Source organism: Cervus canadensis, chromosome 3 (assembly GCF_019320065.1).
Source record: "Cervus canadensis isolate Bull #8, Minnesota chromosome 3, ASM1932006v1, whole genome shotgun sequence".
Classification (NCBI taxonomy): Eukaryota; Metazoa; Chordata; class Mammalia; order Artiodactyla; family Cervidae; genus Cervus; species Cervus canadensis.
Window position 1 is genome coordinate 87,647,759 of NC_057388.1, and position 22,192 is coordinate 87,669,950.

The 22,192-nt window shown below is 41.6% G+C and overlaps 1 protein-coding gene across 2 annotated transcripts in view; it reads right to left on the reverse strand.

Annotated features, from left to right (window-relative positions):
- The window catches only part of RBM28 (RNA binding motif protein 28), a 32,006-nt gene extending 10,098 nt beyond the window's left edge, over nt 1–21,908 (reverse strand). For both annotated transcript variants that reach the window (XM_043463648.1, XM_043463647.1), the window contains exons 1-14: nt 21,682–21,908; nt 17,985–18,143; nt 17,593–17,687; nt 17,086–17,161; nt 16,578–16,670; nt 15,693–15,764; nt 14,904–15,075; nt 14,593–14,735; nt 10,364–10,436; nt 8,130–8,239; nt 5,482–5,555; nt 4,322–4,457; nt 3,268–3,332; nt 1,311–1,469 (exon numbers count right to left, since the gene is read on the reverse strand). In XM_043463648.1, the coding sequence (XP_043319583.1) occupies nt 1,311–1,469; nt 3,268–3,332; nt 4,322–4,457; nt 5,482–5,555; nt 8,130–8,239; nt 10,364–10,436; nt 14,593–14,735; nt 14,904–15,075; nt 15,693–15,764; nt 16,578–16,670; nt 17,086–17,161; nt 17,593–17,687; nt 17,985–18,143; nt 21,682–21,799 (1,545 nt within the window). In that variant the 5' untranslated portion in view covers nt 21,800–21,908. The remainder of the gene's footprint in view (nt 1–1,310; nt 1,470–3,267; nt 3,333–4,321; nt 4,458–5,481; nt 5,556–8,129; nt 8,240–10,363; nt 10,437–14,592; nt 14,736–14,903; nt 15,076–15,692; nt 15,765–16,577; nt 16,671–17,085; nt 17,162–17,592; nt 17,688–17,984; nt 18,144–21,681) is intronic.
- Nucleotides 21,909–22,192: the final 284 nt, after the last annotated feature.

Sequence of the window (22,192 nt, forward strand, 5' to 3'; positions counted from 1 at the left end):
TCTTATCTCCAAAAAGCTTACTATCTTAGCTGAAACACTATACTTACACATACCAAAGATTTAAAGAGAAAATTCAATATAATGCAAATCCTGTTAAACACACATACATGTCCCTAAGCGATGACAGGTGTTAGATATGCAGACTCTTACTAAGCACTGCAGATGCTGATGAGAAATTACACAACTGACTCCCATGACAGTAACTCTTTGAATGGTTTTACCAAGAGTGGCGTCAGCTATGTTCACATTCTCTCCTATAATTCTCCGAATGGCAATATCATACGTTTTGAAGAGGATTTCCAGGAGTAGGAAAATAGTTTACGGTGATGAATCAGAGCAAAGCAGATTCATCATACTGGCTATGCTACTTATTCAATAAACACTGACCAAGAGATGACTATGTGCCAGGTACTACGCCAACCACTGGGAACAATGAGATGACACCTGCTCTCAGAGAGCTCAGTGTGGTTGGGAGAAATGACTGACGAACGACTGACGAACAATCACAGGACAGTGTGGTAATAAATGCCACAACAGGAGTGCGGGGGTGCCGTGGGGGCAGGACAGAGGTTTCTGTAGTCACACAGAGCCTGAGGAAGTCCTGGTGTGAATTCAGAGTTTGTCTAACACAGCTGCTGAAGACCCGAGTGATTCCCCGTGCTCACCACAGGGCACCGAGAACTTCCTACAGTGCAAGAGCCTAAATGGCAGTGAAACGCTCCTCTAAAGAGCAGAGGACATGGATTATTTTCTCTGCAAGAAAACTAACATTACAGCACCTGGTATAATGCTGAGAATGCAGCGGGTGTCCAATAAATGCTTGCTAAATTAAGTCATGAGCACAGATACTTCTGCACATTCTGCTGCAATTTGGTCAGATGTGAAAAACAGTTCTTACAAGAGGAAAAAAAGTTTTTTAAACCCCCACAAACCATAAAAATCACCAAACTCAGTCTTGTCTGCTGACAATGAGCCCAAAAGAAAACCTGTCAATCTACTAGCACGATGGGCGTGCATGCTCAGTCATGTCCGTTGTGTCCAACTCTTTGCGACGCCCTGGACTGTAGCCCGCCAAGCTCCCCCACCCATGGGATATCCCAGGCAAGAATAAGAGTGGATTGCCATGTCCTCCTCCAGGGGATCTTCCTGATCCAGGGATTGAACCTGCGTCTCCCATGTCTCCTGCAACGCAGGTGGATTCTTTACTGCTGAGCCACCAGGGAAACCCACTAGGACCACAGCCTGAACTAAACATGCGCTCTGACCCAGGATGAGCGCCGAAGTCCTGAGTGGGAAGGGCCAACTCTCACCTCCTTGATGCGCACCGCCTTCTCCCCTCTGGTGGCATTCAGCAGCAGCTTTCTGAGCTGCTTGTCATCCACGGCCTTTGGGAGATTGTGCAAGCACAGCCTGGTCCGGGAGACAAAGATATTTTGGTCCTTGAGTTTCTGATGCTTCAGCAGCTCGAACTGAAAGAACAACGAATTGTTAACAGTACAATCCACCCTTTAAAGATACAGACACATAATTCTCCAACAGGAAAAGAACCATGACCCCAATCCAGTAACCACACATCTAGAAAAAATATGGGAAATCACCCACGCTGCAGCCTTTTGATGATGCCCAGCACACAGGGAAAGAAAGGTTCGAGGAGGCAAGAGGGTGGGTGGGTGATAAGATCATGGGCTCTGGAGTCGGGCTGAATTCGAGAAGTTACGTAACACTTTTTAAGCCTCAATAATTTCACCTACAGGGTAGAACTGCAGATCAAAATATAATACCGATTTTTCAGTACTGATGTGAGGCTGAAATAAGGCAATATGCATAAAATCCCAAGCTCAAATCTGGCCCAGAGCAAATAATAAATAATACTGTAGTTAACATCTATGCCAAGTCCTTACCTATCCATCAATTCAAACATTATTTAGTCCTTCCAAAAGGAAATGGATTTACTTAAAGAATATGTGACAGAATACTGTCTTGTCTCAACTCTGCCACCTTGAGGCAAAGAAACGTCAATAGAAATAGTTTCCAGAGCCTCACCCATGTTGCAAAAAGCACTGGCCCCAGGACAACCTATCTCTAAAGTGAAAGGGTGACCTTCTTCTCCTGACTTGTTTCTTAAAAGCAGCTCAGTAGAAAAAAGGTTTTTTTTGTTTTGTTTTTTTTAAGGTTTTTATATATCTTGATTTTTATTGACATATAGTTGATAGAAAAAAGTTAAACTTTTATCAAGTTTCATTTTTGCCACTTCTTATTTGGTAAAGGTACCATTACAGCAACTCACAAAATAAATACCCTGGAAACGAATATTAAAAGGGCTATTTGAAGGGTTATCATGTTAAATTCAACAGTGCAATTTTACTCCCAGGAAAAGCTGTGTCTGCTGTTTAACTATAATGCATATAATCTAGTGAGCCTTTTGCTAGGAAAATCACCTTAAGGAGAATTAAATGTGTCACTATCGCATTGTGATCAGAAAAGGGCATCCAATGCCCCCCACATACCATGATCTCCAGATGTTCACTACCAAAAACTGTCGAGGACACTAGTCTAGGACCTGCACACAGAAAAGACACGCTGCCTCCGGCTGTCACTATATTCTCATCTCTGTCCATCAGCTTTTGCACTTCCAGGTTCCAGAGCTAATGCTATTAGTGATCATGCATCTTTACCCTTCTAGGCTGGCTTAGTTTTGTGAAAGTAAGCAACAAGGGCAAAAGTAAAAATTATTGGAACAAAGATGGCCAAGCAGCAAAGGAACTCAACAGTATCAGTTATCACTAGAAATCCCATAATATGGGGTTTTCCTAAAATGATTTCACAATCTGGAGGTACCACCCTCCCTCCACCAAAATACATCTTATCTCTCCCTTCCAAGACTCACATCCACACTTCCCTCCCTGTTTACTCTAGCCCACAATGACCTTCCTTTCTCATGTTATTCTGCATTTATACTGCCACCTAACTATATATAGCCTGAGCCTCTAAGTGTCTACTTCATGATCTAGAAGCATACTATCTGGCAAACACATACTGTTGGGCATTACGAAAACAAAGAATAAGACCCAGTACGTGTGTTGACAAGATATTATGTGTAACGTCGGGTTAGTGGCTGTTCCACCCGTACACCTGTTTTCTAACAACAGTGTAAGTAGCGCCTGTGACGGATACTTGCTTGGCTCTTCGATGAGCACCTTTAGTATTATTATTTATCGATTTATATTAAGTCCTGCAGAACCTGAAGCTGGTGCCTAATCTACTCACTCGTTCTCTCTTGGCCATATCAGCAGCACTCACACCCTCTGCAGCCTTCGTCCCAGCACGAATCACTGCAGAAAGAGGGAAAAAGGCCAAGACATCAGCAAGGGAATTTTCACTGAGCAATAAGAGGAATGTGATGTGAATGATGCAAGCTCTCTGAAGAGGGCCCAGAGGACTATGCTGGCCAGGACACAGTGGTATCTGGGTAGGTCCAGAAATAGGCTACAGGGCTAAGTTCTTGTCTATGAGCTGCTCTCAAGGACTAAAACTCTGAACATTTTGTGATTTTGTTCCTCTTCTTCCTTCCCTTCAAAAAATTTCATGCTGTGCCCAAAGTCAGATGGGAAGGCCTAAAGGAAGTTCTGGAAATAAGTACATTTTAGGCATCTGGAATGCCAATATGCTCTACCTATGACCTGTCCTTGGAAATCTCCCTGCTCATGTATTTGGGAGCCATTGCTAAGCGGCGAGATAGGCCAACCAAGAGAACAGCCACACTGTAACACAGGGCCCAGTCTCAAAGGTTAAAGGCCTCCCATTTGCTAGTTTGGGCGGTAAGGTGCAGCAGGTGGCAATACTGTGTGACCCAAAGGAAGGAATTCTCTCTTTTGTCTTAATTAAAGCTAATTTCTGATTATCTTTCTGACACTAAGGGAAAGGTACTCAGTGCATATTTAAAATCCATGAGTAGTCCAAAAGAGTTATTTTAGTCATAATTTTTAACTCCTTCAGAAAAGCCATCAGAAATTATGACAAGGGACAAAGGTAATTTGGGTTTTTCCTCCCTCTTTGCCCTGATAATCTTCTGATGAAAAGGTCTAAAGGCAGTCAGTCAGTCAGAAAGGAGAATGGGGACTGGCTACTCCGTGAACTGAGTGAAGGCTTTCTAACAGAAAGCTACATCTGCTAAAGTGGAAAAATAATAATATACCACAGTTAAAGAGGATGCAGGATTTTTAATTTGAAACATGCTCCAAACATACTACTGTCCGGTCGCTCTCATGGCAAGTGGCCAGCTACTCCAAATCCTGGTTCCCCTCTCCCTGCCACTACTCACAGCCTTCTCGGGCCAGATAGAGGTTACGGGTCCCAGTCGGCTTCTTCACCTTCTTTGTCCGGAGTTTTGCAGCCTCATCACGGGTCACTGCCAAGTCAACCTTAAGCTGCCGGCCATCCAGTTTAAGTCCACCACCCTGAAACAGATTGCGACCTCTCTCTTAAAATTCATGATGAGTAGAAACTAAGCACCTGAGAAGGAGCACCAAGGAAAGGGAAAACAGCAAACCCCCACTATGGTGTGGACCCCCGCCACTAGGATGTCTCAGGCCAGCTGCATACAAGTGGATCACTGAGCCGAACAGTATTTAGCACAGCTGTTCAAAGGCCACATGTTCATTTGTTTTCAAGGAGTTGATTAGTCCCAAAGTAGGACCAAATTAAGAAAAACGATCTGTAAATAGGCAAATTTTTAGTATGCTAAAGAAAGCTAATGAAATGGTAGTTATAACTCTACTCATGAGAATTTAAGAGACAATGGCAATACACGATAACTTAGCTCAAAACAATTTATACTTGGTTATAGAATACACAGAAAAATTCTCTATCACCTACACACTTTCTCTCTCAAACATTTACTCCACTTCACAGATGGCCTTAATCCCTTCTTGTCCCAGTCCTTCACGCCATCAGCCTAGGATACAGACTGACATACAGAAACTGATCCATAATATAGATTATTATACCTGCTTCCTCACCTATAAAGGATAATGATATCATTACTTACCTTACAAACAACTATAGGGCTGATGTGAGGATTAAACAAGGTCATGCATGTAACGTTCAGTGCCTCACACACACTGTGCTGTTCTCAGTCGCTCAGTCGTGTCCGACTCTCTGAGACCCCATGGACAGTAGCCCACCAGGCTCCTCTGTCCATGGGGTTCTCCAGGCAAGAGTACTGCACTGGGTTGCCATGCCCTCATCCAGGGGCTTTTCCCCACCCACGGATCGAACCCAGGTTTCCCACATTGTAGGCAGATTCTTTACCATCTGAGACACCAGCGAAGTCCTAACACACGTTATATGTTCAATAAGTCATAGCTTTATTATTTTTATATCATTGACAATAATAATAATAAAGTTTTGTGGAAATATCAGCTGTTGCCCCTGGGAGCTACTATCACCTAAGTTACAGAGTAAAGGAAATGTCTTCCTTACCTCGGCCTCTGGAAAAGCAGCTTCAAGACATTTCTGGGCTGCTTCTTGAGTCATGAACTGGGCAAACGCACAGCCTGCACAGAGAGATAAAACTAAGTGAGATCCCAAACTCCCATGGCCCACCTGGAAGCCAAAGACAATACTATGCATGGCGGCAGCCGGACATGAAGTGGAAGGGGTGGTAGCATCCTTTTGTTAAGTACAATGAAACTTACTAAAAAGCACTGTGTCCAGCACCAGGGGTTCAAGACAGGCAAGACAGCACACCTGCTCATGATGAAATTTTATCATTACTTCCTTCATCTTTTCTAATGCTTCTTAGAAACTTTAGTCGCACCATCTCACGCAATGAGAAATAGCCACAAGAAATACTAGAGAAATTCCAGCCTAATGTTTCAGTATCACTTTCTACGTGCTTGTTAGAGGACAAAAAAAAAAAAAAAAGCAGCAGCAGCAGCAACCACTTAAGCCTCAAACTACAGATCTGTCATCAGAATCACTTAGGAGGCATCAGATGAGGGCAGGTCCAATTCCTGGATTAAAAGTCCCTGGCCTCTATCCCATGAATATACTGGTGAACTGCAAAGTCATGAGCTCAACTTTTGACTCCTGCTATAGAATTTCCATAGTCATACCTTTCACTGGTTAGAGGCAGGGCCTATCAACTATCCAAATCTTTTGCTTTTGATAAAAAGCAGCTTTTATAAGGAAAAAAAAAGTTCACTTTACAGTAAACTAAAAAAAAAAAAAGTTCCATAATACTTTGTTAGCATTCCTATAAACCTTAATTCTTCCCTCACAGAGGAAGGCAGTGCCCTATTTCCTAGAGCTACTGGGACACGGACCTTTAGCACCTCTAAGAATGAATGGCAGCCAACTAACTGCAAAGACACCCGTGGCAGGCCAACCCAAAGGCCACATCTAGTGAGGTCTTTCCTGCCTCCTGCAGGCAGAGCTAAGCACCCCCACATCCCTCCCCTGCCCCCGCACTCTACCCCAGCCATCTTCCACTCCCATTTCTATTATGAATGTCAGGGAGCATCTTCCCCAAAAGACTTGAACGTCTCAGGAAGAAAGCCCATGTTTGTTGGCTGTTTCTACATCCAAAGCACCTACCATAACGTCCACCATTAGTAGATACTCAATAGGAAGCAACAAGTAATACAGAAAGAAGTTTAATATGAAGAAAATAAGGTGGGTTCTTCTCTCTGAATGGGTAAGAATGTTATCATGAGAATTTCCAGGGTAACTACTGGGTCAGTTTTAACACTTCCCTAAAAGTCTTCAGATAATACTTAGCCCTTCCAGGCAGTAAAATAGCAGCTGACAGGAATGAGGGGTAGGAGGTGGCCAAGGCTGTGTGAGTAGGCAGAAAAAGTACCAGGAAAATCTAATATGAGCTAGGGAAAGACAATGTATCATGGGGGGAAAAAAAGCAAACTATGCTTATTAAAACCATTAACTCTCAGCTAACATTAACAGACCAAGAAAGAGACTGAGCAATTCAACCACAGACTCCATTCTAAAAATGTCAACCCAATACATCAGGGCACTCAGAAACAGATAAAAGAGATGATCAGAGTCAAGCAGTATCGGACAGTACTTGCAACATTCTATGCAATTCTAGTTGCCCATTTTCAGAAAAATAAAAATGGAGAAGGTCCAAGAAGTATGATTGAGTATCAGAGCTAAAGGCACCTTAAGTGATTACTGTAGTTGAACCCACTCATTTTACAGATAAGGAACGAAAGCCCACAGTAGTTAAACGGGTGCCAAAAAATCACCCAGCTGGTGATTTAGCTGGGATTAGACCCCTAACCTCCAGAAAGCAGTTTAGTCTTTTTTCCATTATAATACCTCATTTTACATCTTCTATAGCTATATAAAAACTAAAAATGATCAGGTTTCATCAAACTGGAAAATAAGAAGATTTAGAATGGAGGTAATTAATCCATAGATAGACTCCAGAGAGCTCCAAAACACTCAGAAATGGCATTTTTATGAGGATAGGGTTCAGAGTTCTTGCTAGATCTCAAAGGGATCAAGGACCAGAATGAATTAAAAAGTCACTGCTTTAACAGAACAACTGCACTTGATAAAATCAAAGATTATGAATGGGCTGAAAAGATGCTTATCTAACAACAGTATATCAGAATGAGGAGTGGTCAACCTTTAAGCTCAAAAGAAATAGCTTAGGGGAAAAAAAAACCAGCACCACCACTAAGGCAGCACTTCTGCTTTTCCTTTTGACTGCTGGCATTGCAACAAAGTTTCCATCAGCTTCCCTCACTAACAAAAGCAACTGAAAAATATCTCAGTAATTTCAAGCACTGTGGAATGATTAATACCCATGAGATGCTATCACATTTGAAATTCAAAGAACAACAAATGGAATTCATTACCCTAAAGTAAATAAGCAAGAGCTTAAAAAGCTTAGACAAAATTATGGCTGGCAGCACCATGACAGATGCTGAGTTTGACATCACTGGAAGACAACCTCAGAATGTCCTTGGAGCTTCTACGGATCACAGAAACCTGGAAGATGGTGGACCCCTCAGAGTGGCACACTTTATGCTCTCATGTAACCTAGTCAGTGCCCATGACAGTGGTCTCAATCCTTTTGGGCCTGACCAGATGACAGCAGATACCTTTAGAATGTTCTGTGTCTGGATGCAAGACGATACGGACATATTTAAGATCTCCAAATTGCTGCAGGAGCTCCCCAAGGTCTTCTTCCTCTGAATCGAAGGACAGGTTTCTATGGAGGACAATCAGGTCACAAGAGAGGTAATTACAAAAGTGAGACCCTGTGTTCCAGTACAAGGTGAGTGAGCCAGACATCATCTGAAGTGGTTCCTTGGAACTACCCTCCCGAAGGATAGCACCAAGGGATGACCCCCCACTAGCCAGGCCACCGATGTATGACTGTGCCCATCGGCCATTACCGACTGACCCTCCTCTGTTAATCAGATTCTCTCTCCCAGGAATATAAAACTTGAACACACATATACAAAGACCAGAAGTTGTAGATACAGATTCACCTCAAAACAGCAGTGTGGGGAGCTGAAAATGTTCTGTAACATATATATGTATCTCCACATATAAAGGTATATGTATATCTGTGGCTATATATATGAAAAATGTCACTGGGTTGTACACATACTTTACAGAATACATGTTATACCTTACAAGGGATAAAACAAGAATGAGTGTCTTCAGAGAAAGGATCACACAGTCTTCCACAACAAAGGTCCCTTCTTGAGGTTTGCTCTTTGACAACTCTGATTCTGTGAGCTACCCTAATGTTCATCCAACAAACCAGGTTTTTCACTTAAATTGGCCAAAATTAGTTTCCCTTACAACCAAAAGACTGACAGCAAATGAGAAGTCAAACGTCTCTCAATGTCTCCTCTGTACTCCTATGAAATCTAGGTTTCAGTTAAAATTTCACAAAAGTCAGAAAATCCTTCAAAATAGTAACTCAAAACCAAACATGGTAAAGTTTATTAGCTATGTACAAAAAAAAAAAAGAGAGAGAAAGAAAACTACTATTTCCCTTGATGGGATTAAAAAATGTTGGAAGGAGATTTTGTTCTACTAAATTTCAACACAGTGTAAAGATTCCTAACCAAGCTATGCACAGCCTTCCAGGGGCAAGAAAAAGAATCCCAAATAAATATCTATAATTTTACTTCTCTTTTGCTCAATTAACAGCTCCATAAACAGTTTTATCTTATTAAGCAACCAAGATAAAAAAGATTTTCTGCAATAAGACACATCCTAGCTACATTATTGCTTCTAATTTGCCTCATCGTGTTCATAGCCTTCTCTCTTCCATCCCTTTACTTACCTAAGTTCTCTTTAAATTAAAAAGATGTGTAAAGAAGGGAATCTTTGGTACTGAGGTCATAGGCTTCTAAGTGTGACATTCCTCATTCCTATTACACAGAATCCTCTACAAACATGAAATTATTTATATGGAAATTCCAAATAACACAGTAAAAAAAAAAAAATGGAGAGACGTGCTATAAAGGAAGAAAATGGGCTACAGCACAGCATGTATAAGCTGAAATCATCCTTGTTAAGTATTTATGATATGAACACATGCGTGGGTATTCCTTGAGTAGTGATGAAAGTTAATTTTGTGTGTATGTCTTTTTGCCTATTCATTTCCTAAATTTCCCACAATAAACGTAAATTACTTGCATAATGAAAACCATCTTTAAAAGACTGTACAAGAGAATAAAACAGAAATCTCTAAAGTAAGACCCAAATAGCCCTAGCAAAATGGTACTTAAGAAAGGACGAAAAGGCCGTTGAGGTGTGCCAAGGACATCCTGACTTCCTGAAAATGCCAACCTACAGCAGTCAGTACAATGGAAGCAGCAAAGGCAACATGATACAGTATCCCCCCTCTCGGTTTTCCAGGAAACAGACAGGATGCTTCACTTTATGGACGTGACTTTAGATCAGTCAGGCATGAGAAGAGAATTAACTTGGGACAAGAGGTACCATCCCTCCCCTGCACTCACCCTAAAACAAAGGCCAGAAGCAAGATGCTTCTATTAATAACAGTTGAATTCATTTGTTCCAATGCCGCCACCCCAATTACAAAGAATGAAATCTAAACAAGGACAAGATACAGACCCCTGCTGTTTACCTCCTGTGTATAGCTGATTCTCCTACACTTTTCTCATTGTGTGCTACACTCCTAGGCAGGTGTGCTGATGGTCTTACATGCATCTAACTTTTTGGCCTAGCTAACAGAATTAGTGAAAAAAGAAGAAGAAGAAAGGAAGGGAGGAAGGAAGGGAGGGAGGAAGAAGAGAAGAAAAACTCAGAAGGCAACAGGAACAGCAGTTCTCCAGATAGAAAGTCATACCTGATAAAGACAGTCTTCCCTTCATTCACATCAGAAGGTAATTTCCTCTTCTTCTTCTTCTTCTTTGAGACTTCTATATCCAAAGTAAAAAGAAGCAACAAACTGAACTTAAGACTAGTGCAAGCCTTACAACAAAGAGCTAAGTTGCTAAATATATAAAGATCTTACATAAATTAAGAAGAAATCCAATTAAAAATGAACAAAGGATACACAACTAAATATATGAAAATGCTCAAACTCACTCCTAATTGAAGAAAGACATATCATCAGAAGTGAGATACTATTTTTCACTGAAGATTGGCAAAAATCAGAAAAGATAGACGAAATCCATTGTGGAAAGGGTGTGGGGGGGAAAGAGAGTTTCCCATACACTGTCTGACGGTAAACCTTCTAGAAATGCAAAATGTAGGACATCCGAAGAGAAAAAAAAATACATTCACATAGACAAATATACATTACACTTTATGCCAGTGCATATACATTCATGTTTTAGCTTACAGAAGTATTATATTAACTATCCTCAGATACACAAGAAACACTGGCTGTCTGGTGATTTAGTCGCTAAAGTTGTGTCCAACTCTTGTGACTCCATGGATTATAGCCCGTCAGGTTGTTTCTGGGGAAGGGCCTTAAGTGGCTGTAGATTTGGGTTTAAGGGAGATTCATTGATTTTAAGAATTGACATATATGCTTATATATATGAAGAAAATTTCTGGAAGGATACAAAAGAAATAACAGAGGTTACTTTGGGGGACTACTGGGAGGATTGGTGAGGAACTTTTACTTTCTGTATTATACCCTTTTGCACTATACATATATTTTAAATTAATTTTCTCTCATTATTGTCTATCAGTCATTTTTTTCAAGTGAAAGAAGAGACAGCTGAATCTAGTTGTAGAACTGAGGTCTCTCAGTGTAAAAGCTTCTTTGCTTCTAAGGTGTCTACCATTCTCTCCTCACAGAAAAAGTTTATTTCCTCAGATTTCTCATATGGTCGAATCAACATGCCAGACTTAAAAAAAAGGGAGAAGGCAGATCTGATAAGTGAATAAAAACCTCCAAAGAAACTAAAGGACCACTTATTGACCACTCTTGATTCTGTAATGACCTGCCTCACTCAATAAATAAGTGGAGTTTAAACCCAACATTCTTGATGAAAGTAGTAATATGATTTGGTTACAGTTTTACAAAATGCCCCAGGAGGTCCTTTATCCCCATTTCAATTCAAAATTATTGTTTATACTCTATTACTGGCACAGAACAGTAACAGTGATAATACTGGTAGTCATTAGTAGTACAAATAATTTAATCTTCACAACCCTATGTGGTTATTAGAGCCATTTTATAGATGAAGAAACTGAGGTATAAAGAGGTTAAATAACTTGTTCCAAAGTCATACCTCAAGAAAGGAGCAAAGACAGGATTTGGAACTCTTTGCTAAACAAGCTACACCTGTGATCTCTAGGCAACATGGGGTTTTATTTTCTTAATTCACTCCTGTTCACCCAGTATCCAGCGCTGCAGGCATTCTGAATATCTATCTGCTGTCTGATTAAATCAAGGTGTGTATATCAGAAAAAATGTCAACAACCTCAGATATGCACATGATACCACTCTAACGGCAGAAACAGAAGAGCAACTAAAGAGCCCTTGAAGAGGGTGAAAAGGGGAGTGAAAAAGCAGGCCTAAAACTCAACAGTCAAAAAACTAAGATCATAAAAAAAAAAAAACAAACTAAGATCATGGCGTCTGGTCCCATCACTTCATGCCAAATAGATGGGGAAAAAGTCGAATCAGTGACATATTTTATTTTCTTGGGTTCCAAAATCACTGCAGATGGTGAATGCAGCCATCAAGATGCTTGCTCCCTGGGAAAAAAGCTATGACAAATCTGGACAGCGTATTAAAAAGCAGAGACATCACTTTCCTGACAAAGGTCTGTATAGTCAAAGCTATGGTTTTTCCAGTAGTCAGACGTATGGATGTGAGGAGTAGTAATGTTAGTCACTCAGTTGTGTCTGACTCTTTGTGACCCCACAGACTGTAGCTCGCCAGGCTCCTCTGTCCGTGGAATTCTCCAGGCAAGAATACTGGAGTGGGCTGCCATTCCCTTCTCCAGAGGGTCTTCCCGACCCAGGGATCGAACCTGAGTCTCCTGCATTGCAGGCAGATTCTTTACCATCTGAGCTACAGAGAAATCAGTTGGACCGTAAAGAAAGCTGAGCACTGAAGAATTGATGCTTTTGAACTGTGGTGTTGGAGAACACTCTTGAGAGTTTCTTGGACTGCAAGGAGATCAAACCAGTCAATCCTAAAGGAGATCAGTCCCGAATATTCATTGGAAGGACTGATGCTGAAGCTCCAACACTTTGGCCACCTGATGCAAAGAACTGACCCTGGAAAAGAGGCTGATGCTGCGAAAGATTGAAGGCGGGAGGAGAAGGGGACGACAGAGGATGAGACGGTTGGATGGCATCACCAATAGACATGAATCTGAGCAAACGCTGGGAGATGGTGAAGGACAGAGAAGCCTGGCGTGCTGCAGTCCATGGGGTTGCAAAGAGGCAAACACAACTGAGCGACTGAACAACAGTTAATAAAGAAAAGGTACATTTTTCTATCCTGACAGGTTCAAAAATCACTGTCACACGCAGCATCTATTGCAACAGTTTAAAGAGCAATGGGCATTTATTTACACACAATGTGGAAGGGTATGCACAGAATAACATTCATTCATCAGTTCCAAATTTTTTTATCTACATTAAAAAAAAAAAACAAAACCTCTGCAAATGCAGAAGTGTTTGTTGGTCTTTGCTTGTTTTCTTGCCAATTTGTGACTGAAAGTCATGGAGCCAGATCAAAAGTTCCAGGAGAACAAGGATTTTTTTTTTTTTTTTTTCAGTTTAAAGTTTAACATTAGTAGGTGTTCAATAAGTGTTTCTTTTAAGTGAATGAAGAGGAGAGGAGACTTGTTTTGCTGAACTGAACGGAGTAGTGGAATGCCAAGATTACATTCTAGTTAGCAGTATTCAAAAACTGCCTCTACATCCATCCTAGTTACAGCTAAAGCCAGAAGATTCTATCAGCAGCCATCTCACATCTAACTTGATGAGATTCACACATTTTTTAGAAAACTGTTGGAGGAGGAGGCCATAAAAAGAAGACAGCAGCAACAAAGGCAACTAATACCAGTGAGTGTCTACTGTAGGGAAGGTACTCTTCTAAATGTCAGGTGATGAGGACCTCTAATATCCAATCACAGATGAGGTAATGAGGACACTAGAGGCAAGGACTTGACCAGACCCATACAGCTGGAAATAAAAAGTCAGGACTTGAACCCACGTGATTTGACTCCTAAGCCCATGCAATAAAAGGCAGAGATGACTGCTAAAAGGAACTGAGCTTTTCCAGATAAAAAATTCTGAATTCAATAGTCTGTTGCTATAATAATGGATTATTTTATTGCTGTTGTTAGTCTCCATCTTGGAAGGTGTCAGTGATTCAAGTACCTCTGATGTTGAGTAGCATATACCAAGCTGAGTTTCTGGGGTTTGCTAACGTTGTTGTTTTAGTAACTGTGTTGTGTCTGACTCTTTTGCGACCTCAAGAGCAGCAGCCTGCCAGGCTCCTCTGTCTATGGGATTTCCCAGGCAAGAATACTGGAATGGGTTGCCATTTCCTTCTCCACTGCCAACACTGTAGTCACTTCAAATAATACCTCTTAATCACTGAGGAGAAAAAACACCCTCTTTGGGTTTTCAAGTCTACTTCATGTAGTTTGTTTTTTACAGACAACAGCAAGAATGGAAAAATACAGCAGGGATGGAGAAATTAGTTTGTCACATTTAACAGAATGTAATTTTAGTACAAAAACAAAATAATTAAATTAATGAGAGAGGACCTACTTTGGTGGCAGGATATAATATCCTGTTTATCCAGTTATTCAGTCAACATGGATAATTCAGAGAGAAAGAGAGGCAAGACCTCAGCAGTAAGCTAGAGTTTTAAATTCCCTAAGAATCTTAATCCTCAAAACCACTCCAAACTCATTTTAAAAACAAAAATATCTTTAGAAGAAAGGAATATAAAGGTTTCACTTTCAGCATTTAAACACAAGTTTGACAGGACATCTTAAGGTCCTATTTTAAAAGAGGCCTGAGTCGAACTGATGCCCATTTCTCAGTAAACTATTTTAAATTTAAAGGTGTTTACAAAAAGTCCAGGCAAACCTTCCTCCTCTTGCTCTTCACTGCTGGTATCACTCTGAGCCAGGTCCTCTCCACCATCAATGCTATCTCTTTCCTCCAGGTCGCTGTCGTCATCAGAATGCTCCTCGTCACTGCTTTCTACAGGTGCTGGCCTCTTGACTGCTCTGCAATGGCACAGATCAGAACTGAGGTTCTGGGCTGAGAGGGGGCCCTATCCAACTTCACCACTCATGCCAATTCTCCAATGTTGGGGCCAGGGAAAGATACCATCTTCCTCTTAGGGACAGTCCTAAATCTTCCTCTGTTGTCTCAGAACACACTGAGCCACTTACCTCTTGTGAATCTGTACAGGCTTGGGCAGCTTTGATTCTTTATCCTCCTCCTCCTCATCCTCCTCGTCATCATCATAATCACTCTCATTCTCCTCCTCCTCCATATCCTCTTCTTCCCTGCCATTCTCTTGACCCAATTTCTGATGTTCAGGTTCAGGCCTCTTCTCCTCACCTTCACAGTCGATAAAGAAAGTTAGGAATTCATCGAGTATCCAAAACAAGGTCATTTAAACAAGAGTACCTAACACCCCAAGTTACTGGTTCCTATGGTCTTACAGACGCTCATATATTTTTCTTATTCTACCCAACAAGAGAAAGTATGAGAAAAAAAAGCAACAAAAACCCCTCATCCCTGAGGTTTCCTTGGAGGCTGGTCCATTCATCAGAAGCCTTAAGGTTAATCTGGCTCAGCAACTGAGCCTCTGCAAACAGTCCACCGCTGTGTGCCAGGCCCACATGGGGAACACTCTCGAGCCCAGCCTTGAGCTTTAACCTCTGAGAGTTCTGTCCTCTGAGCTCTGGTGGCTTAAAAGCCAACTGTTTTCTAAATAAAACTCAAGTCTTAAGCTTCCCTATTTATAATGTTCCATCACTCCGTATTATGAAAGCTGAGAAAGGACAGCAAGTAGCAGGGACAATGAGCTTGGGCCCCACTACTCACATCCACATCAAGGAGTGAGCTTAGACTCAAAAGGTCCTGTTTGGGGACCAGATCACCAGATGGTACAATGCAGGCTGACACACAGTTAGGACACACAACCCCTCATACTCAACACCACTGCATCTTACCTGGGACAGAAGTAGACTGTGTGTTTTTATATTTATCCTTTGCCACGGCCCAATCCACAGCCACTGTCCGCCCTGTAAGACACAAAAGTAGCATCAGAAAGACGTTCTTCTCTTTAACATTCCTATTTCCTATAAACAACTTCCTAGTCATCAAAGACAGTAATGGAACCAAAGGAGGCAGGTAAACTGCAGACTCAGAGGCTGTTGGTCCTAAAACAAAACTCCTGGTAGGTGTCTATTCTTTTAACCCTTAACCTTTTTTAACAGAAGTTTTGTGTTTCTACAGTCACTACACTTGGGATAAGATAGACTAAAAAAAAATAAAGCGTTAGAACAGTGCTTCCAGTTAGATCAAGTTTCCAGTTATATTAGCAAGAGGGAAAACAAGACGTTCTGGAATAAACTGCACGTTACTCAGAAGTTAGGAAGTCTCCAAGCCAATCCCTTCTTAAGGCATAGTACCTGGTAAATCAATACCCAAAGTAACCTCAAGGTCAGTTTAGGAGCCCACATATGCTGAATAGGGATCATAATCAAGAGGGAAGAATGTGCTAATCCTACATCCCCTAGACAGCAATCTGCCTGTTTATCAATGATTATTTCAGTGACAGTTTTTCATTAAGAGATTTAAAGGACACTCATCACTGAAAAAAGAAAAAGAGAAGGCTGGCAAGGGTCCTGTTGAGTTTAACCCTAAGATCAAGTCCTAGGAACAGTTCACTAAAGCAGCTACTTTTTTTTTTTCCCACTAAAGCAGCTTCTATATTAGCAGTGAGACTCTCAACAAGGCAAACACCTCTCGGAAATGTACAAAGTGGGTTACTGTGTTAACCTGCATGAACACCAGAAATATCTGAGTCAATGGTATGGGCACAGAAAACTTACCTTTTATCTCTTTCATGTTCATGCCTTTGAGAGCCTTTCCTGCTTCTAGGAGGTTTTTAAACTGAACAAAAGCAAAACCACGCATCTTCCCATCTGTGTGCAAACATAACAAAGAAATTAGAGGTAGCTGGAGGAACCAACAGACACTAAGAAGGACTATACAGCAACCTGGACTGGCGAGAAGGCTCAAACCCTGCCAGCCAGTCAGCCCCCTGCCCAAAGCAAGAGGCTTTATCCTGCTACCATTAGCCTGACACAGGCTCGGGAGAGCAATGCATTAAACTCATCTTCTAAAAGGAGTTCTGATCTAACTAAAAACACCATCTGGGGAATAAACATTGTTCTGTGTCAGGCACTATACTTTATATATATCATATCATCTGGGGCTTGGAGAGTATGACCCGAACCTTATATTTCTATTTCAAATAGTGCTTAGTTGAAAGGTGACATGGAAAAACACCATTATGTAAAATAATCTAATCCACACAAAATAAAGGTTGGCAGGTACCTGGTTTCCTGGGGATGTTTACTTCCAGGATAGTTCCAAACTGAGAAAATACTGTCTTCAAGTCATCTTCTGAGCACTGAAGCGGAAAGCGAGAAAGAAAGAGATGTTATCATGGCAAATAAATATAAAACATCAACTATTAAATTAGTTCACTGGGAAGAGCTTGAGTATTTTTACTCCTTTTAAAATCTTGAGACTAGGACATCAAACATTCCCAAACAGAGGACATCTTGCTTTGTACCTAAAAGGTAAAAAGGACAGACATGAGAGTTTGTCCTCCTCTCCCAATCTCAGCAGTAGTTTCCACAAAAGGAAGACATCTTCATGCTTTCTGTCCTCAATAAATTCTTGTTTATACAGGCCCATTTTCTGAATTCAACACTGCTAAAGTTCATTCCCAGAAGGAATGAAGCCCAATTATACCACCCTGGTGGGGAGTTCAACCAACAAGCAAGCCTTGGCTCCAAGAGCTTTCAGAACACTCACTGTTAGTTTCCTCTCTCTTACCTTAAAGCTCAGGTTTCGAATAATTAATCTGGCTTTCTTATCTGCCACTTTGGCTTTTTTAGGCTTCAGCTCCTTCTTTGGGGACTCTGAATTTTCTGAAAAATAACAGGCAACGAAGTAAGTATGTGATCCTCTCAGCCCAGAATATCACAGGAAAGAAGTACTAGCAACAGAAAGCATTTATCACAGGGTTAAGTATGGCAATGCCCAGCAACACCAGGTTTTCCAAACTCGTAAGTAAACAAAAGGCTAAAATGAGTAACAAAACACACTGGATGATTGTGGACATCAAAAGAAAATTCAGGAAGCTTTTAAGTCTAGATGTTATCCCCAGCCAATCCACAGTCCCCTCAATCCTGGGGGAAAATTCCTTTCAGTTACTAGAAACTCACCAGTTTTCCCCTTTTCCTTGGACTTATTTCTCAGTTTTTTCTTGGCAATGGTCACGTTGATCTTGCAGCCTTCAAAGGTAGTAATCTCCTTGAGGGCCCTCTGAACATCCTCCAGCATAGAAAAGGTGACATAGCCGAAGCCGCGACATGCCTTACTCCCTGGAACAGTATGGGGGGGAAGGATTAACAGTAAGCCAAGATCTCTAAACCAATAAACTCTCACAGCCCTAAACTGGCAGATATACAACCAGGCCAGCCAGTTATCAGTCGGCCAAAGTTCTCAAGAGGGAAAGAGACAAGATTAACATGAGAGGCCCCCCCATCTCCTTTTTCCTCAGAAATTGTTAGGCTTCCTCTTCTAATGTGGTGTCTTGGCTGTTAGCTCCCTTTCTTCCATCTTTCCTGGTAATCTCAACAATATGGAGGACTTTATAATATGCATTACACCTCCAAAGAAGAACTCAACATCACACAGAACAAAACATCATCAGAGAAGGTAGGAAAGATAAGTATGGTAGTTTCAAAAACTACAATGAAATAATTCAGTTACCCCTCCTCAGAAGAGAGGACAGATCAGCAATGAATGCGGGGGGCCCTGAGAAAAAAAGCTCAAACAATAAACACTGCTTCAGGAGCCTGCAGATACTATTACCGTTATTACCAAGCCTTAGAAATCAATATCAAATTAAACCTTTCCAAAGCAGCTGTAAATCTCTTATCCCATTTTGTCAGAACATACCAAGAAGGGAAAAGCCAATATTGTCATCGCATTTTTCCAAAGGAATCGTTGAAGATGAACAGTTGCAAATGTCAACTGTAACCCACCTTTGCCCCTTCTGGTATGCTTTTTTAATTTTAGTTTAATATTTTTGTGTAGTAAAATTTTAAGTAATTTACTGCATCAAAGAAGAAAAAGACAGACCAAGCAGTCTGCCTACTACTCAAAAAAGAAACAAAACTCCACATGCTCTCCTTTACAACTATACCCTAACCTGCTTTAGGGTGCAAGCCTTCTAACACAGGACGCTGAGCCACATAAATTGGTTAAAGTTGCCACCTGGCACTAGGAGAGCATACTATATATCTTTATCCTTGAAACTCCTCCTCAAAAAAGCCTGCCCACTTACCTTTCAGAAAACAAGAACAAGAAAAATCAGGGCCCTCCCTGATCAGTACAACCAAAAATAAAAAGCAGCTAAAACGTGAAGGAGTTTGCTGACAAATTAAAAGCATGCACTCACAAAAACACTGTCCTTTATAAACAATTATAACAATCCTGTGAAATTATTCCCATCTTAAAGAGGGTACGTGGCAAGTTCAAGTCACCACTACTGGTAAGACCTCATCCGCCACCCCCTCCCTCCCATCCTTGGAAGTAGAGTACTCAATACATTCAACTGTCTAGACAGGAAAGCACAGTTTTTTTTGTTGTTGCTGTTTAAAGGGAATAGGAGCTTTTGTTAAAGATGCTGACTATGTACATAAGCTACAGGTAAGGTTACACGTAGCCTATATTCTGAGGACCCAAAGGAGAATTCCCATTCAAAGGCCTGCTCTTCCCTGGAATGCAACCGACCATCGTAGAGCAGTGTTTCTCAGACTGGTTTGACAACCCACAGTAACAAATGTAATTTATAGTGGACCCAGTTGTTTATATATTGGAAAAAAAAAAAGTCATATGAAAACTTCTCCTTTACCATACATATATAGATATACTACTTCATTAAAAAAAAAAACAAAAAAACTCCAGTCACGAACCACTCAAGACCCACAAACAGACAATGATCTGCCATTTAAGAAACACTGCTGACCAGCACTCTCATTTGCCCATATCTATACTTAAAATGATAAAGGCCCCAGCTGTGTGTATAGCAATCAGAGCCATGTCAATGATGTTAAATCTAATTTCTGTTACTAGCAAAACAGAAGATAATGATGGAGTGATTATTAGCACACTGTTAGCCTGCCTACTCACACACTCTGGTACCATGGGGGAAAAGAGAGGTACCCAAGATATTACTTCAAACCAGTTGCTAGCCTGAAAGGCAAGAAGGTAGCCACCTATAGCGACAGACTGATGACTTGAAAGGAAGCTAAATTTGTGTTCTGGGCAACATCAGGTGCCATGTAGTATAGTCTAGGTAAGAAGAAATGCTTCTACAATTAAAACCCTTACAATTCTTACTCATTCTAATACATGCTAACCCTCCTTCATAGTGATGCCATGAATATCAAATAGAATGAGAGGCATATGGCAGTACCCCACAAGTCAGTAAATACTTCCCGTGGCTCAAGTCAAAACCCTTAGAGTCAGACTTGACACTTTTCTTCTCAGACCCCAAATCTGATCCATATTCCAATCACGTTTTACTCTCTTCGCTGCTAGAGCACCTGGTCCAACCCCATGACCTTCCACCTGGATTACCACAAAAGCCTAATAACTGGTCTCCTGACTCCTGTCCTATTCTTAACAGCCTATTCTCAGCATGGCAGCCTCAGAGAATCTTTCAAAACGCAAGGCAGATCATATTCACTGCTCCCTGCTCAAAATCAGTGGTTTCCTATCTCAGAGTAAAAGTCAAAGTCCTTTTGATGGCCTGTAAGGTCCTACATGATCTGGAAGGACCAGGTGGCACCCGCTAATTCTTCCTTCACTCAGAGCACTCCAGTAACCCTGGTCTCGTCTATATTCCTCCAATATACTATACGCACTCCTCTTCAGTATCCTTGAGCTCCCTCTGCCTAAGCTGTTCCTTGCACTGAGAAACACAAGTTCATGCTCTCACATCAGTAAGGTTTCCCCTGTCTATTCTTCACTCCTCTACAGCTTCCCCACCACCACCACACACACCTACAGAGACTCCCTATCTTTCTTCCCTGACTTATTTTTCTCCTCAGTATTTATCACCATCATCACTATATATTTTGCTCACTGGCTGTCTTCCACATCCTGAACACAGAGCAAGACTTTTGGTCTGTGCACTGCTGTATCCCGAGGACCTACAACAGTTGCCTGGAACCTAGTAAACATTCAATTAATATTTACGGAATACATAAATGGGTGAATGAATAACATATTGGTTAAGAGCTCGGGGTCTGGTGATCAAATTCTGAATCCACTGCTTACTAGCAGTACGAACTTAAGCTGAAGTTACTAAATTTCCCTAAGCCCTAGATTTCTCATCTGTAAAATGGAGTTTACTCTCCACCCAAGAAGACTGATGGGGAAATTAAAAGAGGTAACAGATGAAACTCAAGCACCGCACCTGACAATCAGCTTCTTCTCAGTAAGTCTTAGTGGTGTTTTATTAAGTTGAGTTCAATCCAGTCGCCCAGTCGTGTCTGACTCTTTGCAACCCCATGAACTGCAGCACGCCAGGCCTCCCTCTCCATCACGCTGTCCATCCCATTTATTTATTTATTTTTGTCCATCCCATTTATTAAGTTATTCAATAATAAATGAGATCTTATATGTGAGCGCACATAATAAACAGGAAGCCTACATAGACTTAAGTGGCTAACTTGACTTTCAGAAACAGTTCCTATGGATTTCTCTAGAGTAGAGTCCGTTTGGAAAAGAAATTCAACTTCCAAGGCCTTTCATTTCAGGGCTCACTTAAGGCTGGGAGAATGTCCTCTGCCCCCATCCGGCTCCCAGGAACCCCAACTCTCTGTTCTCGATCGCCCCGCCCCCTACCTTTTTCAGTCACCACGAAGCACTGCTTGACCGGCCCCACCTGACTGAATAGCTCCTCCAGCTGCTCGCTGCGAGCCGAGGGCGGGAGGCGACCCACAAACAGGGTCAGTCCGGCCATGAGGCCGACTAGCAGGCACGCACCGTCGCGCACGCGAGTCAGGTAACTGGCTTTAGTCAGCGGACCACGCTTACTAAAGTTGCCGGGAGACTCCGGAAGTGCGCGTACTCAAAAGAGTCCGGAGGAAAACGTAGTAGAAAGGGAAAAACCATTCCGGAAGGGAAGAAAAAAAATCGCGCCGCCTGAGGGCGGAGCTTCTTGAGCGGGGCTCCACCCCGCTAACCCAAGTATCGCCCCCGTCTCTGTAGGGAAATTTGGCTTCGCTTAGTTTCTAGGCTTATTACAATCTAACCTGCTGGGGATCGATACCAAACTCAGCAAGGCAGGCCGGAGAAGCTGTTTTCGCTCTGGGTCTAACCCAGGATCTGACATATAGTGGATATTTAATAAATA